Here is a 25,548-nt window from a genome sequence, read left to right on the forward strand (position 1 = left end):
TGCACACAATGTATGCAATATAATGATAGCCTAGGACACTCAATTCTCATGTGACTTTAGCACATCACACTAGATTCCTCCAAGCATGGTATCTTGAGCTTCTCCAATTTCGAGTCATCCTAATCATTCCCCAACAATGCTATTGCACTAATCTTGTGTTGACTGAGTGATTGGTGTTTTCTTGGGATCTTGACTAAGGGTGAGAGACAACTGAGGGGGCATTCATTATCGAATCCTTCTTAACCATATTTTCTCTTGTTATCATCCAATTGACAAGGAATCATTAAGCATCTTGTGTAGTACAAATCAAAAAGTTTTGGCTTTTTTGCTTCCTAGAATATGGCTTACATGAGCTACTCAACACATCTAATTAGTTCCCTATTAACACTACCAATAAACCTTAACCAACCAAGACTACCCTCTTCGTCATAAGTTTAATTACCAAGCCTCTTTCAAAAATGGAAAGGAAGGGACTATAAAGGCCTACAATACTTGTGGCTTCAAGACTTTTGCACCCATTCTTTACTATGGTCAAAGAACACCATTATGTGCATTATTCATAAGGCACAAGACCTAATGAATCCATAAAACTACCACACTATTCTAATGGGACACTTGATGTGAAACTTTATTTTACATGTATAACTCGTGATTGGGTAAAGAGTTGAGTTATATACCATGAAAGATTTGGAGTAGACCACTCACACTAGGCCACATTTCACCCTCATATCCATTATCTAAACAACCAAATATAGAGGGAAGAGGCTAGATTATTTCTTTGTGGAGTTTTACAAATAATTTCATCCTATGATAAAGGTTAATTGGTAGCCTATAGTAGTTGCAAGTTGAAGAGGTGGCCACAACACTATATGAATAGGTTATTGGTTATGTTTTAGTAAAAATCAAGGATTTTCAAAGGAGGTGCAAAGCACAATTAAAGTGAAACATGGACACTCACTATTGGTTGTGTTAGTCCAAAGAAAAGGAGGTTCAAAAAGCACAATTAAAGACATTATCTCCCACTCTCTTTGGGTTGAGTATGTATACTTCATTGGATAGATTAAGTTTCAGGATCTACACTATTAGAGATGGTGCTCTCCATCTTTTTTTCATGTGGTTGTTATCACACATAAGTGAAGGATTGCAAGAAAATGGATGCACTATGCGTGTCATTTGCAAAGAAAAGGTCTTGAATGTTTACCTTGGCAAAACCGTAATTTTGAATACTAGCTTTGGGGGATTTCATTTAATTTTGAGAATGATACTGTGGAGATAATACAATGGCGATAATAGCAGTTTACACTTACTTGGAGTAGGCAGCAAAATTCTCAATAAAAGCAATAATATCACCTTGCCTTTATAGCAACTAGAGTATATGCATCATTAGCTTACTTGGAGACACAATGCTTTGAATCATACTTTCAACAATTGCAAACTAATTACCTTCTTCTTTGACTCATTTTCTAGACCAATACCAATGTATAAGGCTTCGTTTTATGCAAAATTCTCTATTCCACACATCGTCCTAGCAAATTTTACATCCCACACTTGCCACACAAATGCCTCATTTAACTTGGTCACCATGGGAGCTCACTGCCACTTCAATATACTCTTCAACCAAATTTCATTAGTGAATAAAAAAAGTCAGTAGTGGTGCCATTTGATAAATATACACATACATTGGACTTCCATTAAGTCACTCCCATCTTGTATGGCCATCATTTGTTGTGACACTTTTCTTACTATGTATATGTATGCGATTCTACAAAAGGGGCATGTAATCCAGCAATGGCCAATATACTCTGAGATTAAAGGAATATTCCGTTACATGTTTTGTGGAGGATTCATACCCCTAAATGAAGTGGGGCTATGAGGACCAAAGATGTGTAGCCATATTCTTACATAAGACACAAAGATAGAGAGAAAAACTCATGAGAGATGCATGGAACTAAAATTTGTACACTTCTCACATTCTTTTTTCTAAAGAGAAAATGAGCACTCCCAAGGCAACAAGACAAATAGTGAGGATGAGGACAAGTAATGAAGATGCTGACTACACATAAAGTTTCTCTAGTAGAGCATGGTGCGATTGGAGCTAACATGACCATAAGAGGTAAGCCCATTAGAGTAAAAATTTTCTCATTTAAAATAAAAAACGTGTATGATATTTTGTCAGCCTAAATCACACTTCCTTCTAATACTCCATTGATTAGGATGTGTTGTAAATCATGTTGAGCACATTTATTACACCCACTAGCTCAAGAAAAATTTATGAGTTTCACAAATAGTTCAAGTAAAACACTTAGCATTGTCATATACATAGAACAAGAAACTTGCATGGGATAACATGAAAGGGTTCCATTACAGAATCCTTGAAAGATATAGCTCATTACTAGTTGACACATTGATGACAAGTAGACAAACTATGGTAAGTATCCAAAGTGCTAGCTTCCTATGCAAATCATGTTAGCCTTAATCATGAAGAATATTGAAAATAAAATCCATATACTTAGCCAAACAAAACTTAAGGATGGAATGAAGAAGTGATAACTGACATCCTTTAAAACAAAAAACACAAAAATGTGTAACCAAGCTCTTAACTCACCATCCCAACCATAAGTTCTTTTAAAAGATGCCTTTACAAAGGCTAAAACCCTACTATTGTAGGCCTCAATATGGAATCAGCATCAATGCTAGTATGATACTACTACTAATTTAAGGACCAATAATGTATACCATATCTTCATTTTTATTCAACATAAAATCACAAGGATTCAATACGTGGTTCTCATCCAAGGATCTAACAAGCACTTGTGTTACTTATACAATGAGAATTACATAATTTTTTGATGAAATCTTAGAATACTTTTACAGGTGGATATTTTTATAGCATAAAAAGATCAGCATCTTGCCTTTGTATTTGCTTTACAATTTACTCTATTATTCCAGCCATTTTAAAACAATAACATAGTACTTCTCTAAATTGAGTTATATAGCTTTGAAGGTTTCTCAAGTTGTGAGGTTTGAACCTCTTTCAAAACAAAACAAAATCAGAGAAAAATTCTTTAAACGTGGTTAATAGCAAGCACACTTAATAAATAAAAAAATTTGTTGTTTTAGTCGTGGTTGTAGTCGTGGTTGGGCTAGTAGTCTCGATGATGAATGTCCATTTAGGATCAAATCATCCCACATTTTTCCCTTCTAGGTAGGAAATGACCTTCCACCCATGTACTAGTGTGTGTTTCATATAAATGTAACCAAGCCTTTGAAGACAATAGGACAAAAGGAAAGACAATGTTGAGGGTTTGCAAACGATACCTCTTCTTCTTTCAAGTCATCTCAAAATTTCTAATAGCACAAAATAAAGGGCATTAGGCATGCAACAAGGGACACAATGAAGACAAAAAATTAACAAAATGAGTCCATCAGTGTCACAATTGTTGACATGTTCCTCATCATCACGGATACACATTTGGAGGTGAATATAGTAGTGTAGGCTAAGTCGTGTATTCTCATATTGAATCATCTATACATAGCTACTTACAAGGAGTGTCAATCCTCCCTAGTGCAATTACAAGAGATGTCATCAAAATGATAGTAGGACATAGCATCAAACGTAGTCACAAGCAAGAAAATACAATCTCATGTTGACCTATTATTAAAGATTCAACCAAGCACTTGAGAAGATATCTTATACATTCGAGATAGTACAAAAGTGTCAATCAAAATCATCCTAGATAAAGGTGTGAAGATAACACTTTGATTAGGAGGGTGCTATCATTTCTCGTTTTTTTAAAAAGGGACTATCGTCCAGATTCGCACAACAACAACAACATGGTCATGAAAGAATTCCACATTAAAAAGTCTTCTTCAAGCCCTACATTTCACTTTGAATTATGGTCTAGTATACTATGGTGAGAGAGGTGTGGGTATTTATCCTTCATACGATAGGGAATTATTTTAGGAAATGGTTCTCTCTCTCTCTCTCTCTCTCTCTCTCTCTCTCTCTCTCTCTCTCTCAGCAGAGAGGAATACACGGCACCAAGGCATGCAAGATTCAAGAGGACCTTCTCCATGTTGGATCACATATTCACGTTTTGGGCTATCATCGTGGAGGTGGATGACATAGTTACATATAAACTAGTATCACCATCTGAAGTACATGCACTATCCGTGCAAGCAAGACATGGCATGCCTTAATACCAACAACAACATTTCAAATCTCTTTGGCAACCAATACATGATGTATCATATAGGACCACAATGATTAGCTTGTCATGTCAAGATTATCCTTAATGAAAAGCATCCCAAATACATCACTACGTGTTATTTTCAGCCCTACAAAATAACACAAAATGCAAATATCCCAATAACCTACAAGTACTGTCAATGCCCATTGAATGTAACTAAGATGGTTTTTCAGAAGATCAATGATGTGACGAAAGTAAAAGAACAAATGAAGGCAAGAGCCACAAGGACCTGCTCTAGTACCAAGAGTGGAGATAGTGGTAGCACACACACATAGATGCAATAATAAGCAAGCAGAGAAAGAGAGAAGCACAACACTCAAAGCAGCTTCAAGTAGATTGATGAGAATGAGTAAAGTGCAAGGTCACTTACACACCCACTCATAAGAGTGTATACACACGTTTGGGGGAAAAACCTCCTAAGGAGGGAAAAATTTTCAGGCCCATAATTAGCCTACCTCCGCACATTACTTCCATATAAATGATGGTTCTGTTAAAGAAGGTGCCAACTAGCAGTTAGCTAAAAGTGAACTATAAGGGCTTGCTACCTCTCGCTAACAAATGGTGCTTGTCATCGTGCTATAAAAGCCTAGGAGGGCAATAACCTATAGGCGGAACGTAGTTTCTTTAAAAAAAAGACTTACATATACCATATACATACAAGAAGGTGTTATACAAATAGTTGTTTAATGTAATTACCTTATGTAATTTTACAAAATAGGGTTTTTAATTCCAAATCCAAACATGTATACTTACAAAAGGGGGATAAACATTTGTTTTAAAAGTATAAAAAATAAAAAATAAAAAATAGGGGTATTTAAATACATGCATGCACACTGCTATAAAAGGTTTTATAGCGTGAACAACACTCCCCCTCCCTCCACCCTTCTTTGCACAAGTGCCCTTGTCCATGAGTTTGAATCAAAGTCACAAAAGTTAAAAAAGCCCTAGCTACTGACAAAACTATTCCACAAATAAAAAGATTTGAAAATTAATAAGATGGGATGCCTTAAATAGTATTATGGTCATTGCATGTAGTTATGATGAGAAATTAATAAGAAAAGCATCTCTAACTTGCTACCCTTATACTATTATAAAGCTATGTTATCCATTGTTTGACCCAAAACTCTTAAGTAGACATACATGTATTTGGATGGTGTAAACAAGGACGACTCATGAATGTGCCCAAAAAGTCCTTGAATGTGAGGAATGCCCTCGTATTAATTCAAACGGTGTAGATTGCTCAATGTGCCTCAAAATGGTTGCCTGCCTCTTCCATTTCTATCAAGTTTGTTCTCAGGTTCTTCGGGGTCTTCTTTCTCTGGCAAGCCTCAGCATTTTTTGGTCTTTCCATTAGGAGGACTCCATGGCAACTGCTCCATTAACCCCGACGGAGGCAGCCATAGCTTGCTTATCTTTTTTCGAACGGACCTTCAGATCCTGGCCCCACGACTGTTTGTAGCACTAGAGGCCTCCACCCTAGTTTACAAAATTGTTAGTAGTCACCCTATGCGTGGACAGCTCAGGGATCTCTTGCAGGCGAGCCTCATTGGCAAGCCTGCAAAGATCAAAGACATTCACCCTTTGGGACGTGGCTACTACCAGGTGGAGTTTGATTCGCCAAGCAGCGTCAGATCGGTATTTGGCCTAGGAGGAGATGATTCTCACACTAAGGGGACATGACCCTTGGTATCTTCCTGAGTTTGCGCATATCCTTGGGAGCCTTTGCTTCTCGAGATTGGATAGGAGGAGCATCGGCCCTAACCTCTCTAAGACTAGATAGGTTTAAAGTTGATGAGTGGGCTTGGCTGAGGGGGCATGATTGGTATCCTAGTAGGCACTTCCTTTTCTGATCACACCCGGTTATTTTATCCTTAGAGGACCCCTGGAGGCATGAAAGGCATGCGAGCTCAAGGATTCCTCATTTAGGACCCCAAGATATGCAATAGGATAAAGCAGATATGGGCGGGATTGGAAGTTGCATGCACATTGGTGTGAGATTAGCAGTTTCTTTTGTAGGAGGCAGCTCAGAGCTGATTGGAGGGCTTTCGGGAGCAGAAGAGGACTCCGAGAAGGGTCTAGCCTCTTTACAGCGGCTTGACTAGTGGATCGAGAGTCAGCCTGCTGCCACCCGCATGGAGATTAGATCCATTGAGGCCAGGGCCTCATTCTAGACAGGTGCTGGAGACAATCACAAGGGATTTACATGGTTTTGGTGGAAGTCCAAGCTCAAGTTCATTTCCTGCAAACTGTCAAAGCTACATTCTTCTCCATAGTGGTATCTTTAGTGCCATCCACAGTGCTATCCTGCAAACTGTCCACTACATTCTTCTCCACAGTGGTATCTTTAGTGCCATCCACAGTGCTATCCTGCAAACTGTCAGCAGCTACATTCTTCTCCACAGTGGTATCCTGATCAACCCCCACAGTGCAAAGTATCTTCTCCTGCGTTTGCTCATCCGTAACGATTTTTCTACTGCCATCCTTATACTGCATTCCACAGTGCTATCCTAAATGCCCATGCCCTCCACAGTGCCATCCTTAATGCCCATGCCCTCCACAGTGCCATCCTTACTGCATTCCACAGTGATATCCTTAATGCCCATGCCCTCCACAGTGCCATCCTTGATGCCCATGCCCTCCACAGTACCATCCATTCTTCCCTCCACAGTGCCATCCTTGCTTCCCTCCACAGTACCATCCAAAGTATTATCCTTACTGCCATCCTCAGTGCTCTCCGTAGTAAGTAGTGCCATCCTTGCTTCCCTCCACAGTGCCATCCTTGCTTCCCTCCACAGTACCATCCAAAGTATTATCCTTACTGCCATCCTCAGTGCTCTTCGTAGTAAGTAGTGCCATCCTTAGTGCCGTCCTCCTCATTCTCCATAGTGTTATCCTTAGTCTGAGAGATAGCCATCCCCCACATGAGTAGAGATGACATTCACAAGTTGTGTGGCCTGGATGGTAGTATTGTTTTAGATCTCCCCAATGTGCAAGCCATCGCCGTAGACTTTTTTCAAACTCTTCTCACATAGGTGCCCCATTATCTGCACAGGTCATGGATGCTCATGAGAGGGTATGGTGACACACGAGGGAGGTGGTTCCCCCTGCTCTTTGGTTATTCTTAGTGACACCATTCACTGCGAGGAGTTGGCGGAGGCATTGATAGTGCTTCCCACCAGGGGAAAATGCCCGGGGACAGATTGGCTTCCAATCTCTCTCTTTCTTTGTCATGGACCTCATGGAATGTGGCCTTCGAGTTGCCTACAATGAGATTTATGTGATCACAAGGGCCATGCTAGAGAGGCTCTCAAAGGGCTTGATTCACTTGATTCCCAAGGAGGGTGGTGACAGATTGGAGATCCGGCAGTGGGGGGACCCATCACTCTTCTAGGGATAGCCTATAAGATCTTGGCCAAGGCCATCAGCAAGAAGACTTCAGCCTTTTGTCCCAGATGATCCACGACACTTAGATTGGCTTTGTTCAGGGATCGGAGTATTCTGGACATGTTTACCTTCTCGGAGTATTCTGGACATGTTTACCTTCTCGGAGGCAATGGCTTTGGCTAGGATGCGGCAGGAGGACCTCATTATGCTACTCCTAGAATTTGAGAAAGCTTATGATGATAGGGTGGATTGGAGCTTTTTGGAGGGCACAATGAGTCGGATGGGATTCCCCATGGAGTGGATTGGTGGAGTCTCAAGACTTTACTCAGCCTCACACAGTCAGGTTCTCATTGAGCCTTTGGTGAGTGATAGATTCCCACTTTCCTGCTCGGTTCCTCTGGCACTCTACCTCTTCCTATTTGTTGCCGAGGCCATGAGTAGTTTTCTCTCTGCTAAGGAGACCAGGATTTAGGGATTGCGTCTTCAATTCCGCACATGTAGGAGGAGCTGCTTGACTCAGAGTTTGTAGACGACACAAAAGCTTTCCTTACACATGACATGTGGGGAATCTCAGAGATTCAAGGAGGCGATTAAGATTTTCTATTGCGCATAAGAAGCGCAGATCAACTGGCACAAGTCGTGTGGTTTTTGGGTAGTCTCAGCACCCACCTCGACTTGGCAGCCAGTTGAGGATTTCTAGTGGATCCCAAGGGGCACTCCAGTTTTGGTATCTTGGTTGCTAGGTTGGCATTTATCTCTCTTTCGAGCAGTAACTTGCCTCGCTTCTTCGGAGTATTTGGAAGAAGCTTTTATATTGGAGTTTGGCGATGCTCTCCCTAGCAAGTAGAGTGGTGGTGGCTAACTAGGTACGTCTAGCCACCATGTGGTACATCACTTCTTGCTAGGTCTTTTCTAGCGAATGTATTGGCCAGGTACAACAATTGATCGGGAACTTCTTATGGGCCGACAGTGATGGGAGGCCACAACCAGGGCCAAGGTGGCATGGAGAGTGATCATTCAACCATGTCGTCTCACGGGGGGGCTAGGCCTCATTGACCCTGCTATCCAGAGCCGTACCCTATTGGGCAAGCTGATTGTTAGAGGACTCCTTCTCGGTGGTGAGCCTTAGAAGGATTTCTTATTGGCCTGGATTTCAGCTCGCACTCCAAGTCTTGGAGACCCTTGGCTGCATAGTACCATATGGATCTTCATAGATATGCGAGCTCGTTGTTTTAGTCCAGCTTATGAGGACAGATTTGCAACGAGTTTACTTCGTGCTTGGGATCATCTCAAGCTGGCCCTTAGCCCTCAGACAGATTGCTCCAGTTGCCTCAAACGAGAGGCTCCGGTAGCCTTTGGTCTAGAAGCCCCTAATCTATTTACCCACCAGTGGTGGTGGTTGGCCACATGTTGGGGGCCCGACCGCATGTATCTTGGGGTGCCTTGAGCATGGGACCAGCTAGGTCTCTTGGAGATATGATCGCGCACAGGAAATTACCTTTGGAGGTGCAGGAGAGAGTCCACGGATCCGGGATAGAGCTAGGCTTAGCATTGACATTGACTTAGATATCCTTCAGGATTGGTTGACTCCTATCCCAAACTTGACCCCCCACTAGGCGTGTTTACTAGACACGATATTCTCACGACGATCTACGGAGTAGATGAGGGCAGTAGTCTGCTCACTCTTTCTATTAAATCCCATGGCAGACTAGAGAGATTTGAGCTTCCCTTCGAGGATTTAAGTGGCTTCACCTTGTAGAGGGTGAGGGTAATTGGTTTTCGGGCACGGGAGTGGCACATAGACCCAGCATTGGCCAAGGTGGCTAGGGAGAGATTCTGGGGCGGCTATGGATATGGGAGTGCCGATATGTCAAGCGCCTTTCAGTGGGACCCGGGAGAGTGGCGTTAGCATGATCCCACGAATCGGGAGGAGACTCGTAGTAAGTCGGGGAAGTTACAGGGAGGTTCTGACCACATGTAGAAGCGGTGGGAAGCTTTCTTAAGGCTTTGGAGGCCGGCGGGCCCATTTCTCAGAGATAGAGGTGGTGACCCCAATTGGCATTATAGACCACCTATGTTATTGTTCCCCCCTCCCCTTGTATGAGATATCCTTCTCCTCATAGAGTGTGGCCAGCTGAAGGAGAAGTGTCTCTTCCCCTTTTGCTTTGATTTTCATCCTTAAAAGAGGCGAGTTTGGTTTTTTAGCCCTTCGTGGTTGTATCTAGCCCTATGTGGTGGTTATTTTTTGTTAAATGATAGAAGGATCTTTTTCTGAGAAAAGAAAAAAATCTTCATCCCCAAAGAGCCACATGGAAGCTTAATTTCAATGCTCTCTACATCTTGTCCTTGGAGGTAATTGTGACCTTGCTTTGATGTTTTTTGCATCGTGAGGAGGCACTCAATTCATAACAATGCCTTCTGGGATGATCTTCTTCAATAAATTTTTAGGGAATCAATATGAATGGAGCTTTCTAAATTCACATAATGACAAAAAAAACCCTTGTCTGTATTACACTTGTTGGAACTAGCAGAGCCTCACACTTGGGAAAGTTAATCACCATTAAACAAAAGAAAGAACTTAAAGGGGTTCTTGTGTTTTCTCCATCCTTCCTTTAAAACACGATATATTGAAGCTATATCCAAAGCACCTAAAGTGATAAGCTTCCTACACTTACAACCCTCCTCATTAATAGCCATGCTTGTGGCACTGCGCCTTGCTCCTCACTCTAGCCCTTCATGTGGGTTATTGAGTAATTAGAACGTAAAATACTTTCTATATGCTTGCTCAACAAAATGCTCTCCTTAAATTTAAAACTATGCCCTAGCGGCTAGTACGCATGATCACCATCCTTAAATTGTTTCACTGAGTTATTTCTAAATTCTTCCTTAAAGGTGTTACTTGTTCCTTCTTTCTTATTTTTTTAATTTATTGTCACCTTCTCCTATGTAGTAAGATTTTATAATAGATATCTTATCCTATATTGGTGGAGAACGGTACATGGCATTTAAGATGTAGATATTACTTAAAATCTTAAAAAAGAGAAAGACTTCATTTGCTTGGTGTATATGCTCGGGTAATAGTTGAAAATAATGCTTCCTTAGATGGACAAAACATTTGGCGTCATGGCAATGAGTGTCTTTGCTTATTTCTAAGGTCCACGTGTTCCTCTTCCTACTTATTACTTAAAAGACTTTATTTGTTTGGTGTATACATTTGGGTAATAGATAGATATCTTATCTTAATTATCGGTGGAGAATGGTACACGGCATTCAAGATGTAGATATGACTTAAAATCTTAAAAGAGAGAAAGACTTCATTTGCTTGGTGTATATGCTCAAGTAATAGTTGAAGAGAATGCTTCCTTGGATGGACAAAACATTTGGTGTCATGGCAATGAGCATCTTTGCTTATTTCTAAAGTCCACGTGTTCCTCTTCCTACTTATTACTTAAAAGACTATTTGTTTGGTGTATACATTTGGGTAATAGTTGAAGAGAATTACAAAAAATTCTCTATTGTAAAATTTCAGAATTCAAACTTTAAAAATAGGCTAGAAGGTTTAAATATGGTAAAATTAATTATAAACATGAGTATCAAGAGTACTTAGAAGCTAGCACTAGTGATTGCTTTTGAGGGCTTCCTATACCTTTCTTTAACACACATATGTACATAAGTCATCATTATATTACAAATTATTTTCCAAGTGTATAGTTTCAAACTTTTATCATAAATAGACTCAAAAGGCCCAAATATGGTAAAAATTATTGTAAATTGGGGCATCTTTCGATGAGTTTTATGGATTTCTAGTATTGAACAAAAAGTATAGGAAGCCCTCAAGGCTCCTAGAAGTTTTTTAAAACCATTTTTTGAAATGTAGAATTTCAGACTTTTGACATCATAAATGGACTAAGAAGGCCCAAATATGGCAAAAATAACTGTAAACTTGGGTACCTTTCGATGAGTTTATGAATTTCAAATATTTAAAAAACAAATCGAGGAATCCCTCAGGGCTTCCCAGTTTTTTTTCAATGTTTAAAATTCATTAAACTCATCAAAAGGTACCCAAGTTTAGAGTCTTTTTTACCATATCTTGGCCTTTTGAGTCCATTTATAATGTCAAAAGTTTGAAAAAAGTTGGTAATAAAATGATGCCTTATATGTGTATGTGTTGTATGCATTTTTCTTTTTAAAAAAGGTCTCAGGGATTTTCAAACCTTGCTTCTTTAATAATTGAGATCATGAAACTTATTGAAACATACTACCCATTTGTTATGTCAAAAGTATGAAATTATGCACTAGAAAAAATATATATATAATGGTGACATGTGTGTGTGTGTGTGTGTGTGTGTGTGTGATGATACAATCTAGTCTCACCATAGACTCAGGTGGGGATGGGATATTGTGAGCCTCAAACATCTTTTTAAGGGCCCTGGCATATTCTTGTGCACGTTTGGTTTGGCCACCAAGGCTTTGTGTGGTGCAAGATTTGAATAATAAAAGACATGGGAGTCCCCACCATGTAAAGCTTTATCACAACTTATTGCAATCCAACATGCACTATGATGTGTGATTGAGAGAGAGAGAGAGAGAGAGAGAGAGAGAGAGAGAGAGAGAGAGAGAGAGAGAGAGAGAGAGAGAGAGAGAGAGAGAGAGAGAAATGAAAATGAAATGAAATGATATATTAACGTCTTCAAAAGGCCAAAATGACCTATGAGACCAAAAAGGTTACAACAATTGGTGGATCTGATACAATGTCTGTGTAAGAAAAGCTAAAAACAACTAACTGAAACTGAAATAACTGTGAGGAAAAGTACGGTACTAGGAGCTCCTAATGGATAACATCTGGGAGGAAAACTCTAGCAACAAAGGTAAGCATCATACACATCACTATCCAAAGATGTCTCTCATCGGTCGATGGCGGATATCCTCAATGTCCTCCATGGTGAGTACTCTGACTGGACGTCTCCCATGCCGTGCTAGTATGGTCCTGATCCTCTGTTGTGATTGAGAGAGAGAGAGAGAGAGAGAGAGAGAGAGAGAGAGAGAGAGAGAGAGAGAGAGAGAGAGAGAGAGAGAGAGAGGGGAGGAGAGAGAATAATCGATTATAAACTCCACCATAACCTAGTGACAATGTCTTGAAAAAAAAACTATAAATTCAAAAGCTTGTGAGATTTTCTTTGAAGCTTGCAAAAAAAACCTCTGTGTCATGGTAATGAGCATCTTTACTTATTGTTGAGGTCCATGATTTCCTTTTCCTACTCACACTAGCTATGTGATAGGTTCTCTTGTCACGCTACAAATCATCAACTTTTAAATCTAAAAAAAGCCTGAAGTTGCATTATGGTTTGAGGAACTGGCCAGCAACATAGATCCCAACATACCCAACACATGCCTCACAAAGAAAAAAACGTGGGTGATAGAAGCCTCCAATGATGTACAAATAAACTTGCACTTTAAAAAGAAAAATATGTGCAAGCCTCCAATGCAAGCAAGCTCCCATATTTTGATCATGGCAAATTTGTTCGAAGTGTACACGTAGCACTAACTCGATCCATTTCCCAAGTAAACAGTAAATGTAATTACTACACATCACAATCACAACAACAACCATAATCAATTTTTTTTAAACTTAGGTGAACCGTGAAGTTTCATAGGTTCTTTAGTCTTGCATCTCGTGCTATGCTATAAATGATTTTGAATCATCTAGCTCTGATCAAATTCCCATCTTTCATTGGCTAGTCCTTTGTGAGACTAGCTAGTGAAAGAAAACCTCCAATACAAGTGGGCTTCCATGTTTTGATTTTGGCATATTTGTTTAAAGGGTACAAGCAACACTATCCAAATCCATAACTAAAGTAAACATAAAAGATAAATACTCTACATCTCAATCAAAATAACATCAATTTTTTTTCTCCATATATTTCATGTGAACCATGAAGTTGCCCTGGAGGTGCCACCATTCGCTAGGCCTGTGTCCCACAGTGGAGGGCTCAAGGCCTAGCCAATGAAATGGGCATTTGATTAGAGACTCTTTTCTTCAAGTCGTTTAAGGGTCTTTAGAGAATCCAACTATTCTTCCCAATGGGGAGGGAGGAGACTCCACATCCTTGAGGATGATGGGAGTAGGAAATCTCCCCCTTTGGTGGGATTCTCGCCACCATTTTACATTGCATAGGCCTCTAAGATAGCCTATGCACATGACTATCTCTACCCATGATTCGTTTTGACACCCCATGCTAGCCCTTCCATTGACTCCCACATTTGCATGAGGATCTTGTTGATCTTGCAGTTTAGCTTCTCCATGCATTTGCACAAAATTATGTAATACACAACATGTAGTTACTACTTTTGGTGTAGCAAAAGGCATGGCCACATTTAAGTCCCTTAAAATACGCCAACGATTTTTTAGGATCCCAAAAGCAATCTCTACCTTAACTAGAATCTACCCTTTGTTGATAAATGTTGATTAAAAATTATTTTTCCTCGTAAGTGTGCTCCAAACTTTGACCAAGAAAGTAGTGGGCTTATATGTAGAATCTACCACAATATATGGCCGTATGAACTCTCCATGCAATTGCAATGTAGGGAAATCAAGTACCTCTCTTCTCTTTAAGCGTTCATAAAGCCTACACTCTTTAAAGTGTGTTAGAGTCATGCATCGCCCTCGAAGCATTGCATATGAAACTCCAAAATATCTTCCTAGAGTCCACAATGATAATGGGTAGCGAAATACCTTTTTGGTGGCTTCTGTTAAAGCTTGATGTGAGAACCATCTACAGCATGACACATGTTAGGCAAAGATGTCAATGCTTCAAACTCAGATAAGATGGTCATTATGTGGTACATGTGTACAAAAGAAATCCACAATTATACCTATATACTTATACGGATTGTTGACTCACCCATACTAAACAACTGGGACATGCTAGTGGATGAATTCCCATGTGCTAATCTCCATAGTGTCGCTAATGCACGCTTGCTTGATATGGGGTCTCGAATAGTCTTTGGATTATTAAAGCAAGGCAATTGAGGCTCTATCAATGCACACAAAACATGAAACGACTCGTACGACATTCTATATGCATAGAAGAACCTGTACCACTAATTCTCTAATCGTGCCTCGGACCAAATGTTAGAGTGGATGGCTTGCCAAAAGGTCTCTTGTCATGGATGTTGAGATATCGAGCTCATCTAGTGAGGCGGTGGACACTGATGACCCGCCTGGGGGATAGGCCCCACACTTACACCACTGGCATGGTTGGTGAGATATTGGGTGATATGCGGCCAGTGAGATGACAGGCTGTGTGACAGCCATTCTAGAGACTGGCATAGTTATAGCGCCAGCTCATTTAGTCGGGTTCACACTATAGAGAACCCGTGTATGTATTGGTTGAGTACCTTTCTTTCATATTATGTGTACTCTTATTCTTGTATATGGTGTGTTGAGTGTTGAGTAGAGGAGAAGAAGATTTTCAGCCTCTCACCTTGTGTGTTCTCTATTAGGGTTTTGTGAGTGTGTGTGTGTGCTTGCAAGAGCTCAAGCTCTCTTTCCCCCTGCATCTTTTCATGGTATCAGAGCCTGGTTCGTGCTAAGGGCTGAGCTGCAAGCAAGAGAACCACAGGAAGCGGTACGAGGGTAAGAGCTTCAACTACTCTTCCCTATTTGTGTTGGTGACTACACCCTTGTCGGGAGCTCTATGGGAGGCACCGGCAAACGATCTCTGATTGAGGAGTTTTTTTCGTGGGAGTAAAGCTATAGGGCAACTATACAGTCCTATCGGACTAACATTTTCGGACCGAAAACGCGTTTCGGGCGCGTCTGGACCTCCGTTTTCAGAAAGCAGGCGATTTCGAGCACTGCGGGTAAGTCATCGATTCTCTGCAGAACTCTGTTTTAAGAACTGCAGGAAGACAGATTGACTGTGCAGACACTGTGGGTGCTGCAAAGAGGTCTACAGCTGCCATTGGGTATATGTATGCACATTGAAGTCACTGGTTGTGACATTTGAGAGTACTACAGTACCGTTGTGCAGAAAATCTAGCAGTTTGTGCAAAAAAACCAGAGTGCAGTTTCTGGTAAAATTGTGTGTTTGGCAAGATGTCAAATGATGGGATAACTCAGATTGTGGCTGAGAAGCTTGATAAGAATAACTTCCATGCTTGGAGGTTCAGCTTGACGAATTTCCTGATGGGAAAAGGCTATTGGGACTACATAGAAGGTGAGCATGAAGAGGCACCGGAGATACCGACTGCCTGCAGATGTATGCATCTTTTCAATGGAAAGCACCACCAATCCCTTGGTCCATACCTCCAACCCTCCTTCTCTAAGTACACTATAATTATTGAAAACATTGTAAGGCAACTAATAACAAGCATGTACCTACAATCTGACATGAACATAAGCTTTATAAACACATATGGATCCATGAATAAGAAAGATGGAGTTCTATACCTACATCAAGCATCTTGTTACTTGTGGCAAAGATCCGTCATGTATAATTTGAGAATAGCTTGAAGCAAAGATGTTATCAGTGAAGGATATGGAAAAGGATTGAAAACTCACTATTCCCTAGAGTTGTTCAAAAGCTTTACTATTTCAAGTTGAGTAGCAAGATAAGTTTGTTGCCGTTTGGTTTCCTCTTCCTCCCTAATCTGCATGAGCCGTTCCTCTAATGCAATTTTGTTCTCCTCCAATTGTCACAATGTCACATTATGCTTCTCTTCAACCTCGCGGATAGTGTCACACATCCCTTGCAACCCATCATGCGAGCAAGATTGGCCAAGGTAGACTACTTTGAAAACTTGGCCTTCTTTGCCTTTACCCCTTCCAAGTTGATTACATTAGCTCCACCTGGGGATGGCTCCTCCCAGTATGTTGTGCTGGTTGCATGTAGTTGTGGATCCTCCTCATCTTCATTAGCTATTTTAGTTGGTGTTGCTTGCGATTCATCCCACACTATAGGGCTAAACTTTGCCCTCTTTGCATTACTAACGTCGCTTTGGTTGGGTAAAACTCTAATGCTATCTATGCTGATAATGTGAGTTGTTGCATTATTAGAAGAGCGTTCCATTTGTGGGATATACACCGCCAATGACGCATTCTCTTTAGAAGCTATGAACTTAATTTCCTCTATTAGGCCCCCCCAAGAAGTAGTCATCATGTCAGTAAAACAAATTGAGCCTTGTGGCCCTTGTGCCATAGGGGCCTCTTGAGAATATGATAGAGAAACGATATAGAGAATAGCAACCAAATGATGTTCGAATATCAAATATATAAATTCTCTTGCGGATTACAAAAACTAATGGGACTAATATATGACAGAGAAACGATAGAGATAATAGCAACCAAATGATGCAAATAATAAAATTCATTGGCAAATTAAAGAAATAATAGGAAACTAGATCGAATAGGACATACCTATTGATTGAGAAGTTCGAAGTGCAGGAGTAGTAGGAGCATGCATGCATGCGTTTTATTGCCAATCTTGACAGCATGCAGTGAATATTACGACCTGTAGTTTTTTTTTTGAAGGGAAAAATTACCAGTCACATGGAAGGACACTATTTATAGGCGGGCCAGGCGTTGGGACCCCGGAATGTATTTGATGATGGTCTTCCATTGAACGTGCAGGCTCCGATGCGGTAGAGATGTAGGTCACACCAGAGCAAATAGCTCCATGTGCGAACGTTGAGAGTTTGTAGAGACTTGGCTATTTGCATATTTAGACAATTTATTTGACATGTATTAATTAAATGTCATTGACGTGGCATTTAATTAATACAACCTTAGAAGAGGAGTTTCTCCCACCCCTTTCCTCTCTTCCTTCTCTCTATCCCTCCCTCCCTCCCTCCCTCTACTTGTTGAGTGAGCCCTTTGACACTTTTTATAGAGAATTGTGGACCTTAAATAGAAAGGAAATGGGTGAATGCATGCAAATAGAAACAATATGGGGGCTCATATTTTATTGCCTTAAATAGAGAGGATTGCAAATAGAAAGCATATGGGTGAATGCATGCAAATAGAAACTATATGGGGGGTCATCACTTTATTGCCTTAAGTAGAGAGGATATGGGGGTCATCATTTCATTGACTTTTTCAAGCATTAATCATTACATACTAAAATAAAACCTTAGAAAAACACTCTTATTCTTGACAATCTCACATAATATATTTAATGGAAATGCAAAAAACATTTTGGTGCCATATTTAGGCCAAAGTTAAGTGATAAGAGATGATCTTTATGACTTTCTCATTAAAATGTTAGAGTGATCATTAGCTAAATGAGTTGCTTAGAGGCTCTCTCCATGATAGACACAGTCGCACATGCTTGTCTCTCTGTACCACACATAGTTCCTTCAAATTTCTTGTTGCAGGAAGCACCTCTTTTTTCAATCTTGCTCTCTTCATATATTGTGGTCTCTCAAACTCTTTTTTATCACCCCCTTCTTCTTTTTTTTTCTTTTCATAATGGAATATATATTACCAAAACTACTTTATAAATGGCCACATGGCTGCCATGTGATGTACTAGTTTTCTCTCACTAATTACTCCAAACCACAGGTGTAGCTCGGAGTACCCTCATCCAATATATAGCCATGTCATTCTCCACCAAATGAGTCGACCGTGCAAGGAAGAGAGTTGCCACAATAGTAGCCCTTTTATACGACCTATGTGAGTTGTAATACCAACTTTTACATCAACTATGAAGGCATTCCTAGTTGACGAGATATGCCACAAACCTGTCCACCTTAAAAAATGAAAGAAAACTTAAATGTTTCGGGTTATCTGGCCTATTCTGAATCTTGCCAAAAATCCAATCTTTAACCTTTACGGGCTTATCTGTCAACGGAGTCCATACACGAGAAAGAAAATCCGACACCTTCTTTGCCACCGGACATGAAATGAAAAGATGCGGGCATGTTTCCAAGCATGTAGTATAAAACACACAATTACCAAAAGCAATCTGCCGCTTTCGCAACTGGGACTCCTGAGAAAGTATTATGGGGGAAGGGTCATGCGCCACAGGAACACCTTCCTTTGATATGGAATCTTAGACCACCAACCCTGTAAGATTACTTCCTTCTGTGCCAAGCCCTACTCTTCCTGATGTTCGATACCCTATTAACCGTCTCAGTGATCCAGTGCTCATCTTCCACCATCATATGGTACACTTGATTTGTTGTATGCTGGACAATGTCTTGAGGCTTTCTAAATGCTCAATCTAACCAAGGTTTCTGATCCTCCAATTGAGGAATATCACCAAACGCTGTAAGTGATGTCCTCACCTTCTCCCATAACTGTACATATCCACATGGAACTCGAAAATATTGACAAATTTTTCAAAAAGACAATAAGTAGTCTCTATGTGGAAACAAAGCATCCAGAATTCTCACTAGTCCCAATCTTGCCATTCTATTAAATTTTGGCCGCTCAACAAGTTTGTCAAGCCACTCCTCCAGAAGTCGTGAAGTAGCGAACACCTCACCTGCCATAGAATTCAACTGCAACCGTTGATCTGAAGGCTTCCATTTAGTGTGTGCCAACATCTCCTTCCATGAGATCATCAAATGAGAAAGGAGAGGTGAAACTACCACTCAAACCTGTTGGGAACCATTCACTACATCCCACCATGTACCATCAATCATGGTATTACCATGCACAAGTGCGACCTCCTCTATGAGGGTCTTAGCCATTACCACCCATGGCTCTTGAGATACACACATATCTTGTAATAAAGGCCATCTCCTAGTGACCATATGTAATCTGACATCTAATAGGGCTGCCCCTCCAGTCCTCTTCGGAGTAGTAACATTTTCCCAACCAAGAAATCCACGTCTGTCCTAGCTTATTTCCTGCTCTTTTCCATAGCATAAATCGAATTGGCTGCAAAACTTTGCTCATCCATGGCAATAAAAGCAATAAAAAAGATATCATGCTAATCATAATGGATTGTGCCACTTTGAGCCGATCATGCATAGGCCAACCTTGAGATTTCCAATACACAAACTTATCATTTATCCTTGCAAAAATCCATGCCAACAAAGCTTGTGAATCAACATTAACTCCAATCGGATAACCCAAGTGGCGTGTGATGCATCCCCTTTGTATGACGACCAACTCATTCCATCCTAAACCAAGCAAATCGCTGTCGATATAACTTATTAGAGCAGGTTAATGTATAACCCTAAAGCAAGACCAAAAGTATCCCAAATAGCCATAGCCTTTTGAACATTATCTCTTTGAGCCTTAAGGAACATGAAAGAATCATTTGCCAATGCGTGGCCGACCATTTGCTCTCCACTTAGAATTGTAAGCCCTACAACTTCACTGTTCTACGCTAGCTTATCTAGTCGAGATAAGATTGGATGTGTAACAATTGGAAACAAGAGAGGGCTAAGTGGGCATCCTTGCCTGACTGATCTCGTCAAATGAATGGGCTCAGTCACCCCACCATTAATCATAAGCCTAGCCACTGCATGTTGGCTACTAATAGTATAAATCAAAGAAGACATGCGAGGGCCAAATCCCATAGCCTGCATAAGCTGTGAAGAAAAGACCAACTAACGTGATCATAAGCCTTTTCAATATCTAGTTGAATCATAACCACGTCTTGCCTCGAAGCCCTTGCATAATCAATTCGAATTTGTACATTCAGCATATTATGCAAAATATTTCGACCTTTAATAAATCCATATTGCCTTAGATGAATCAAAGTAGGAAGAAAACACTGCAACCTGTGGCCAAGACCTTTGCAAATATCTTATACATGGCCCCCATCAATGTGATTGGTCTCCATTGACGTAGATTACCTGGGGATGGAACTTTAGGCAATAAACATATAAGCCCAATCTTCCAACTCGCAAGCATGATACTTGTATTCCACACCTCCTGAAAAATAGAAGAGAGAGGGGCCTGTAACTTATCAACGTACTTCGTAAGAAGCTCATTGGGGAGCCTATCCCATTCGGGCCTTTCCTCTTTAGGTAAATGCTTTAACATAGCTTCCACCGCATCCTCAAAAATATCTCTTTCCAATTCCTTTGCAGAAACATTTGATACCTGGTGAGACGAACCAGGTGAAACAAAGAGTCTCTAGCAGACCCAACAAATGGCGATAAAAGTCCATACACACATCTAGAACACAAGTAGGATCAGTAATCAATACTCCTTGCCTATCTTGCGTCTTGACAATATTCTCACATGCATGCTTTTGCTGCAAACGAGCAAAGAACGTATGTGATTGACAATTAGAATTCATTAGGGCATCCATTCGAGCTATAAGCTTATATCTCACATATTGATTCTTATGCAATGCTGCAATCCGATGGGACAACCAATCAATAGCTATCTTAATGTCAGGGCAAGAACCGTCCTCTTGAACCACCTAGTTCAAATCAACCAATAACGATTCTAGGTTCTCCAACTTCAAACTAAAATATGATGCATTATGAATCCCATACTAGAGCAAGCTTTTGAATATGGAACATACAACACTCTCAAGCTGACACCCCAATAGAGATTACATGGCCTTGAAAGTTTTGTAGCACCTGCAACATAAACTGATGGAAAACAATATGCTCTAAGAAAGTCTGGCTAACCTTAAGAGGAGCCTTTCCCAATAATGGCCTATAAGCATCCACACAATGGCTATGCATCTTCAATATCAAAGGAAAATGATTTGACAAAATATGACTATATTCCACTTGCATGGATAATATCTCTGGAAGAAACAAATCATGCTGGCAAATATATATTCGGTCCAAACGAGCTCTTATACCCACATACTGTTGAGAGGCATATGTAAATCCTCTCTCATGCGGGTGTAGCCATGACCACATATTTTGTTTCAAAACTTGATTGGCAAACACATTCTAGTTGAGTCTCTCCGATCCATCCATAATAGAGTGAGATGTAGAAGCTTAACAAACAAAATAAATCGTCCGATTAACTGACGACGCTTTGCAACACCATTATATGCATACAGCCCCACAAGTTGTAATATTTCTCCATAAACTCCACTTCCATAACAATGAACCGTCCCAGACATCCTACATACCACCCCATTCTCTCTCTCTCTCTCTCTCACACACTCTCTCTCTCTCTCTCTCTCTCACACACACGCACCCACTCTCTCTCTCTCAGACACCCACTATCTCGCTCTCTCTCTCTCTCACTCACACACACACACACACTGTCTCTCTCTCTCACACACACGCACCCACTCTCTCTCTCTCACACACCCACAAAAGGCCAAGATTTCTCTCATACACCCCCCCCCCCCCCCCCCCCTCTCCTCTCTCTCTCTCACACACACACACAAAAGGCCAAGATTTTTCATGAACTTGGCAGAATCGCGATGGCGTTCCCTTAGAGATGGCTACGATGTTTATCAACTAGTTTACCAATTGCCTCGACTAACCAGATAGGCGATGTTATCATCGGAATGGCTTTGCCATGGCCAGGCTCACCTTGACCAGAGTGAGAGAGAGGCTTCCGCTGCGGATTGGCCTAGGCAGTCATACCATAATAATAAGGTACGTCTCTTACCGTCTCTGATCAGAATTTGAAGTTTTTTAATATAGCTGATATCCGGTTAATTACTAATGATTATTCCAGAAGTCTCAGAAACATGCCAATCCTTTGCATAAGCAAAAAAAACAGGTGAAGTTAATTGTAAAGGCACATGTTGCCGTGGCACATGGTGTCATAGATGCTGGTCTGAATGAAGCCATTGGACCTGCATGGGCCTTGGACGTACAAAGGGTTTCTTCATCACAGAACACCATATCTGGTACCTCAACATCAGGCCCTGGTGCACGCTTGAGCCATATTTGTGAGGTAGGAAATCTGGACAAGGTCTTTCAGACTCTAAAGCTTTTGGATAAGCAAGGGTTCCTTATATCCCAGGACATCATTTTCTGCCTTCTGCAAAAATGCACAAAGGAGTTAGACATGCCCACGGGTCGACAAGTGCTTCTGCTGATGGTTAGCAATGGGTTAGACTTTGTTGCCTTTTTAGGTGATCACCTTATCCGCCTCTTTGCGTCATGTGGAAGCTTGCACGAAGCACATGCTGTTTTCCACAAGATCGCCCGACCCACCGTTCACTCTTGGCACTCACTTATCTCAGGATGTATTATGCATGGGGAAAATACCCTAGCGTTTGATCTGTTTTATCAAATGCAGCAGGTGGGCATTGAGCCAAATGAATTCATCTTCAATTCCATCTTGAAAGCATGTGGATGCACTGGAGCTATTGGACACGGCAGGATAATACATAATCAGATAGTCAGACAGGGGCTTGCATCAAATGTGTTCTTAGGGAGCACCCTAGTAGACATGTATGCCAAGTGTGAGATCCTGGATCAGGCACGCCAAGTTTTTGACGAGTTACCCATTCGGAATGTTGTGTCTTGGAATGCAATGATTGGAGGATATGTCAAGCATGGCTATGGTGCACCTGCTATTGAACTCTTCAATGAAATGCACTTTGAGGGGATAAAGCCAAACAGAATTACCTTCTTGTGCATCTTGAAAGCATGTAGCATCGTTGGAGCTGCAATGCAGGGCATGCTCATACATGGCCATGCCATTGCAAGTGGGCTTGAATCGAATGTACACGTTGGGAGTGCTCTTATCGACATGTATGCTAAGTGTGGCAATTTGTATGAGGCCTGTAAGAATTTTCAAAAATTGCCATGCCGAGATGTTTTTTCATGGGGTGCAATCATAGCAGGGTACATACAGCATGGAGATTGCCTCTATGCTCTTGAAATGTTTGACAAAATGCAAGAGGAAGGCATTAAGCCAGACATGGTTACATGCTCATGTGCCTTGAAAGCATGTGGCAGTTTGGGAGCTTTAGAGAGGGGTAAGGAGTTACACAATCAAGTGATTGGAATTGGGCAAGTTGATGCAGTTGTTGTTAGCACTCTCATTGACATGTATGCGAAATGCGGTAGCATAAATGAGGCCCGTCAAGTGCTGGATGATTGGCCAAATTCAGGAGTAGCATCCTGGGGTGCAATGATTGCAGGCTATGCATCACATGGTAACTACAGCCTTGCTCGAGATAGCTTTGAGTACATGCAGAAACAAGGCTTAATGCTGAATGGGTTGGTTTATACAAGTATTCTCAGTGCCTGTAGTCATGTGGGCGAAGTTAAGGCAGGCCATAATTACTTCAAAGCTATGAGAGAGGATCATGGTATTGCACCTAGTATTGAACACTTTGGCTGCATGGTTGACCTTCTTGGCCGAGCAGGGTACTTGAATGAGGCTGAAGAGTTTCTGGAAAGCATGCCAATTCCACCTGATATAAAGAGCTGGATGTCTTTGCTCACTGGCTGCAGAAAATACAGAAATGTGAAGCTTGGAAGGCACTGTTTCAACCGAGTTGTCTGGTTGGATCCAGTTGTTGCTGCTGGCTATGCGTTCATGATGCAAATATATGCACATGCCAACATGTGGGAGAATGTCAAAGAGATACAAGAGCTAAGAAGATGTGCCAATGCATGGAAGAAGCCTGGCAAGGCATGGATTGAGGTTAACAAGAAAATTCATCAATTTGTTGTGGAAGACAAAAACCATCCACAGTGGGATGAGATCTATACCTTTTTGGAGAGTTTGAGGAAGCCAATGGAGGAGGAGGGCTACGTGCCAGAAGTGGAGCTAGTCTTTGAACCAGTCTCAATGCAGGATAAAGAAGATGCATTGTGTGGGCACTGTGAGAAACTGGCCATAGCGTTTGGGCTTCTTTCTTTGCCAGAGGGTGCAACAGTAAGGGTCTCAAAGAATTTGCGGATGTGTAATGACTGCCACAATGTTGGTAAAATACTGTCCAAGATTCAGAAACGCCATATAATAGTAAGGGATGAATATTGTGTCCATCATTTTGAGGATGGTTTGTGTTCATGTGGGGATTGCTTATGAGAGATGCATATGCCATAAAGGCAGTGTTCTTGGTAAAAAAAAAGTTAGAAGGATGAAAACAGTGCCCCATTGGCTTTCATGTACACACAACCTGGGATATTGTCAAAAGTTGATCAGAACATAATGAGTTGGCTCTGATGAAACAGGCCGTTGCTTCTGATGCAAAGACCATAGCTACAGGATTCATTAGCAAGGGTGGAGTGTGATTTTAGCCAAGAGCTCCAATTAGTGGCAAGGTCATTTCTCTCAAAACAAATAAGCCTTAGATCACGTAAAAGGAGATTTTGAAAGATCAAGGGAAAGAAAATAGTATAGACTATTCAAAACAGACTAAAACCAGGTGTAGCATGTTGATCAACACATTTAAGGAGGTTGTCTTTTCCAGGTATGCTACCAAGCCCGAAGACTTTCTTTTTCTAGCATTTGCTTGTGAATGCTAATCATACAAAGTCTTCTGGACATTCAAACCAACTAAGTTAATTGAATTTTTTTTTTGGGCATAATCTATTCAAAATAATCCAAAATCTTGAGATGCATGGTTGCAACTTGCAAAAAGTATTTCTTTCTAGTGTCAAGGCCCAATATCCAGCCAAAATTACTTCACGCCAACTAGCATATCTCTTATTTCCGGGTGGATCTAGTAGTTTTTTTATTTCTCTGCCCTTAGGCGCATCGTGTGTGACTGCCGGAAGGCAAGCCCCGCGCCCCCCCCCCCCCCCCCCCCCCCGCGGCCCGCGCCACAAAAAAAAAAAAAGAGGATTTTCCGTGGGTGCTCAAGCTGCATGGGGTGCCATCGGGGGGAGCACCAGCTGGAACTTGAACCTAGGACCTCTCGGTCTTGAGTAAGTGCACCTAACCCCGCTGAGTACAACTCTTTTGGCTACCAGCCAGCATTTCTATAACATAAGCGTTCAAAATCAGCTCATATAGGCTCAAATAAACTTAATTCATCATAATTTGCCAAAGGCTATGTTATGGCCC

At 41.1% G+C, this 25,548-nt stretch overlaps 1 protein-coding gene across 3 annotated transcripts; it reads left to right on the forward strand.

Moving 5' to 3' along the window:
• Window positions 1-21,736: 21,736 nt before the first annotated feature.
• On the forward strand, window positions 21,737-25,290 carry LOC147628428 (pentatricopeptide repeat-containing protein At2g03880, mitochondrial-like). 3 transcript variants are annotated; one of them, XM_086813572.1, is made up of 2 exons: window positions 21,737-22,169; window positions 22,252-25,290. In XM_086813572.1, the coding sequence occupies exons 1-2, from the start codon at window positions 22,065-22,067 to the stop codon at window positions 24,565-24,567; spliced, it is 2,421 nt and encodes an 806-aa protein (XP_086669698.1). In that variant the 5' UTR covers window positions 21,737-22,064; the 3' UTR covers window positions 24,568-25,290. The 3 variants fall into 3 exon arrangements, with proteins under 3 accessions (XP_086669698.1, XP_086669699.1, XP_086669700.1); XM_086813573.1 differs by having other exon boundaries at window positions 22,255-25,290; XM_086813574.1 differs by having other exon boundaries at window positions 22,261-25,290.
• Window positions 25,291-25,548: the final 258 nt, after the last annotated feature.

This window comes from Cibotium barometz, chromosome 19 (assembly GCF_041138505.1).
Source record: "Cibotium barometz isolate CiBa-2024 chromosome 19, ASM4113850v1, whole genome shotgun sequence".
NCBI classification, from domain to species: domain Eukaryota; kingdom Viridiplantae; phylum Streptophyta; class Polypodiopsida; order Cyatheales; family Cibotiaceae; genus Cibotium; species Cibotium barometz.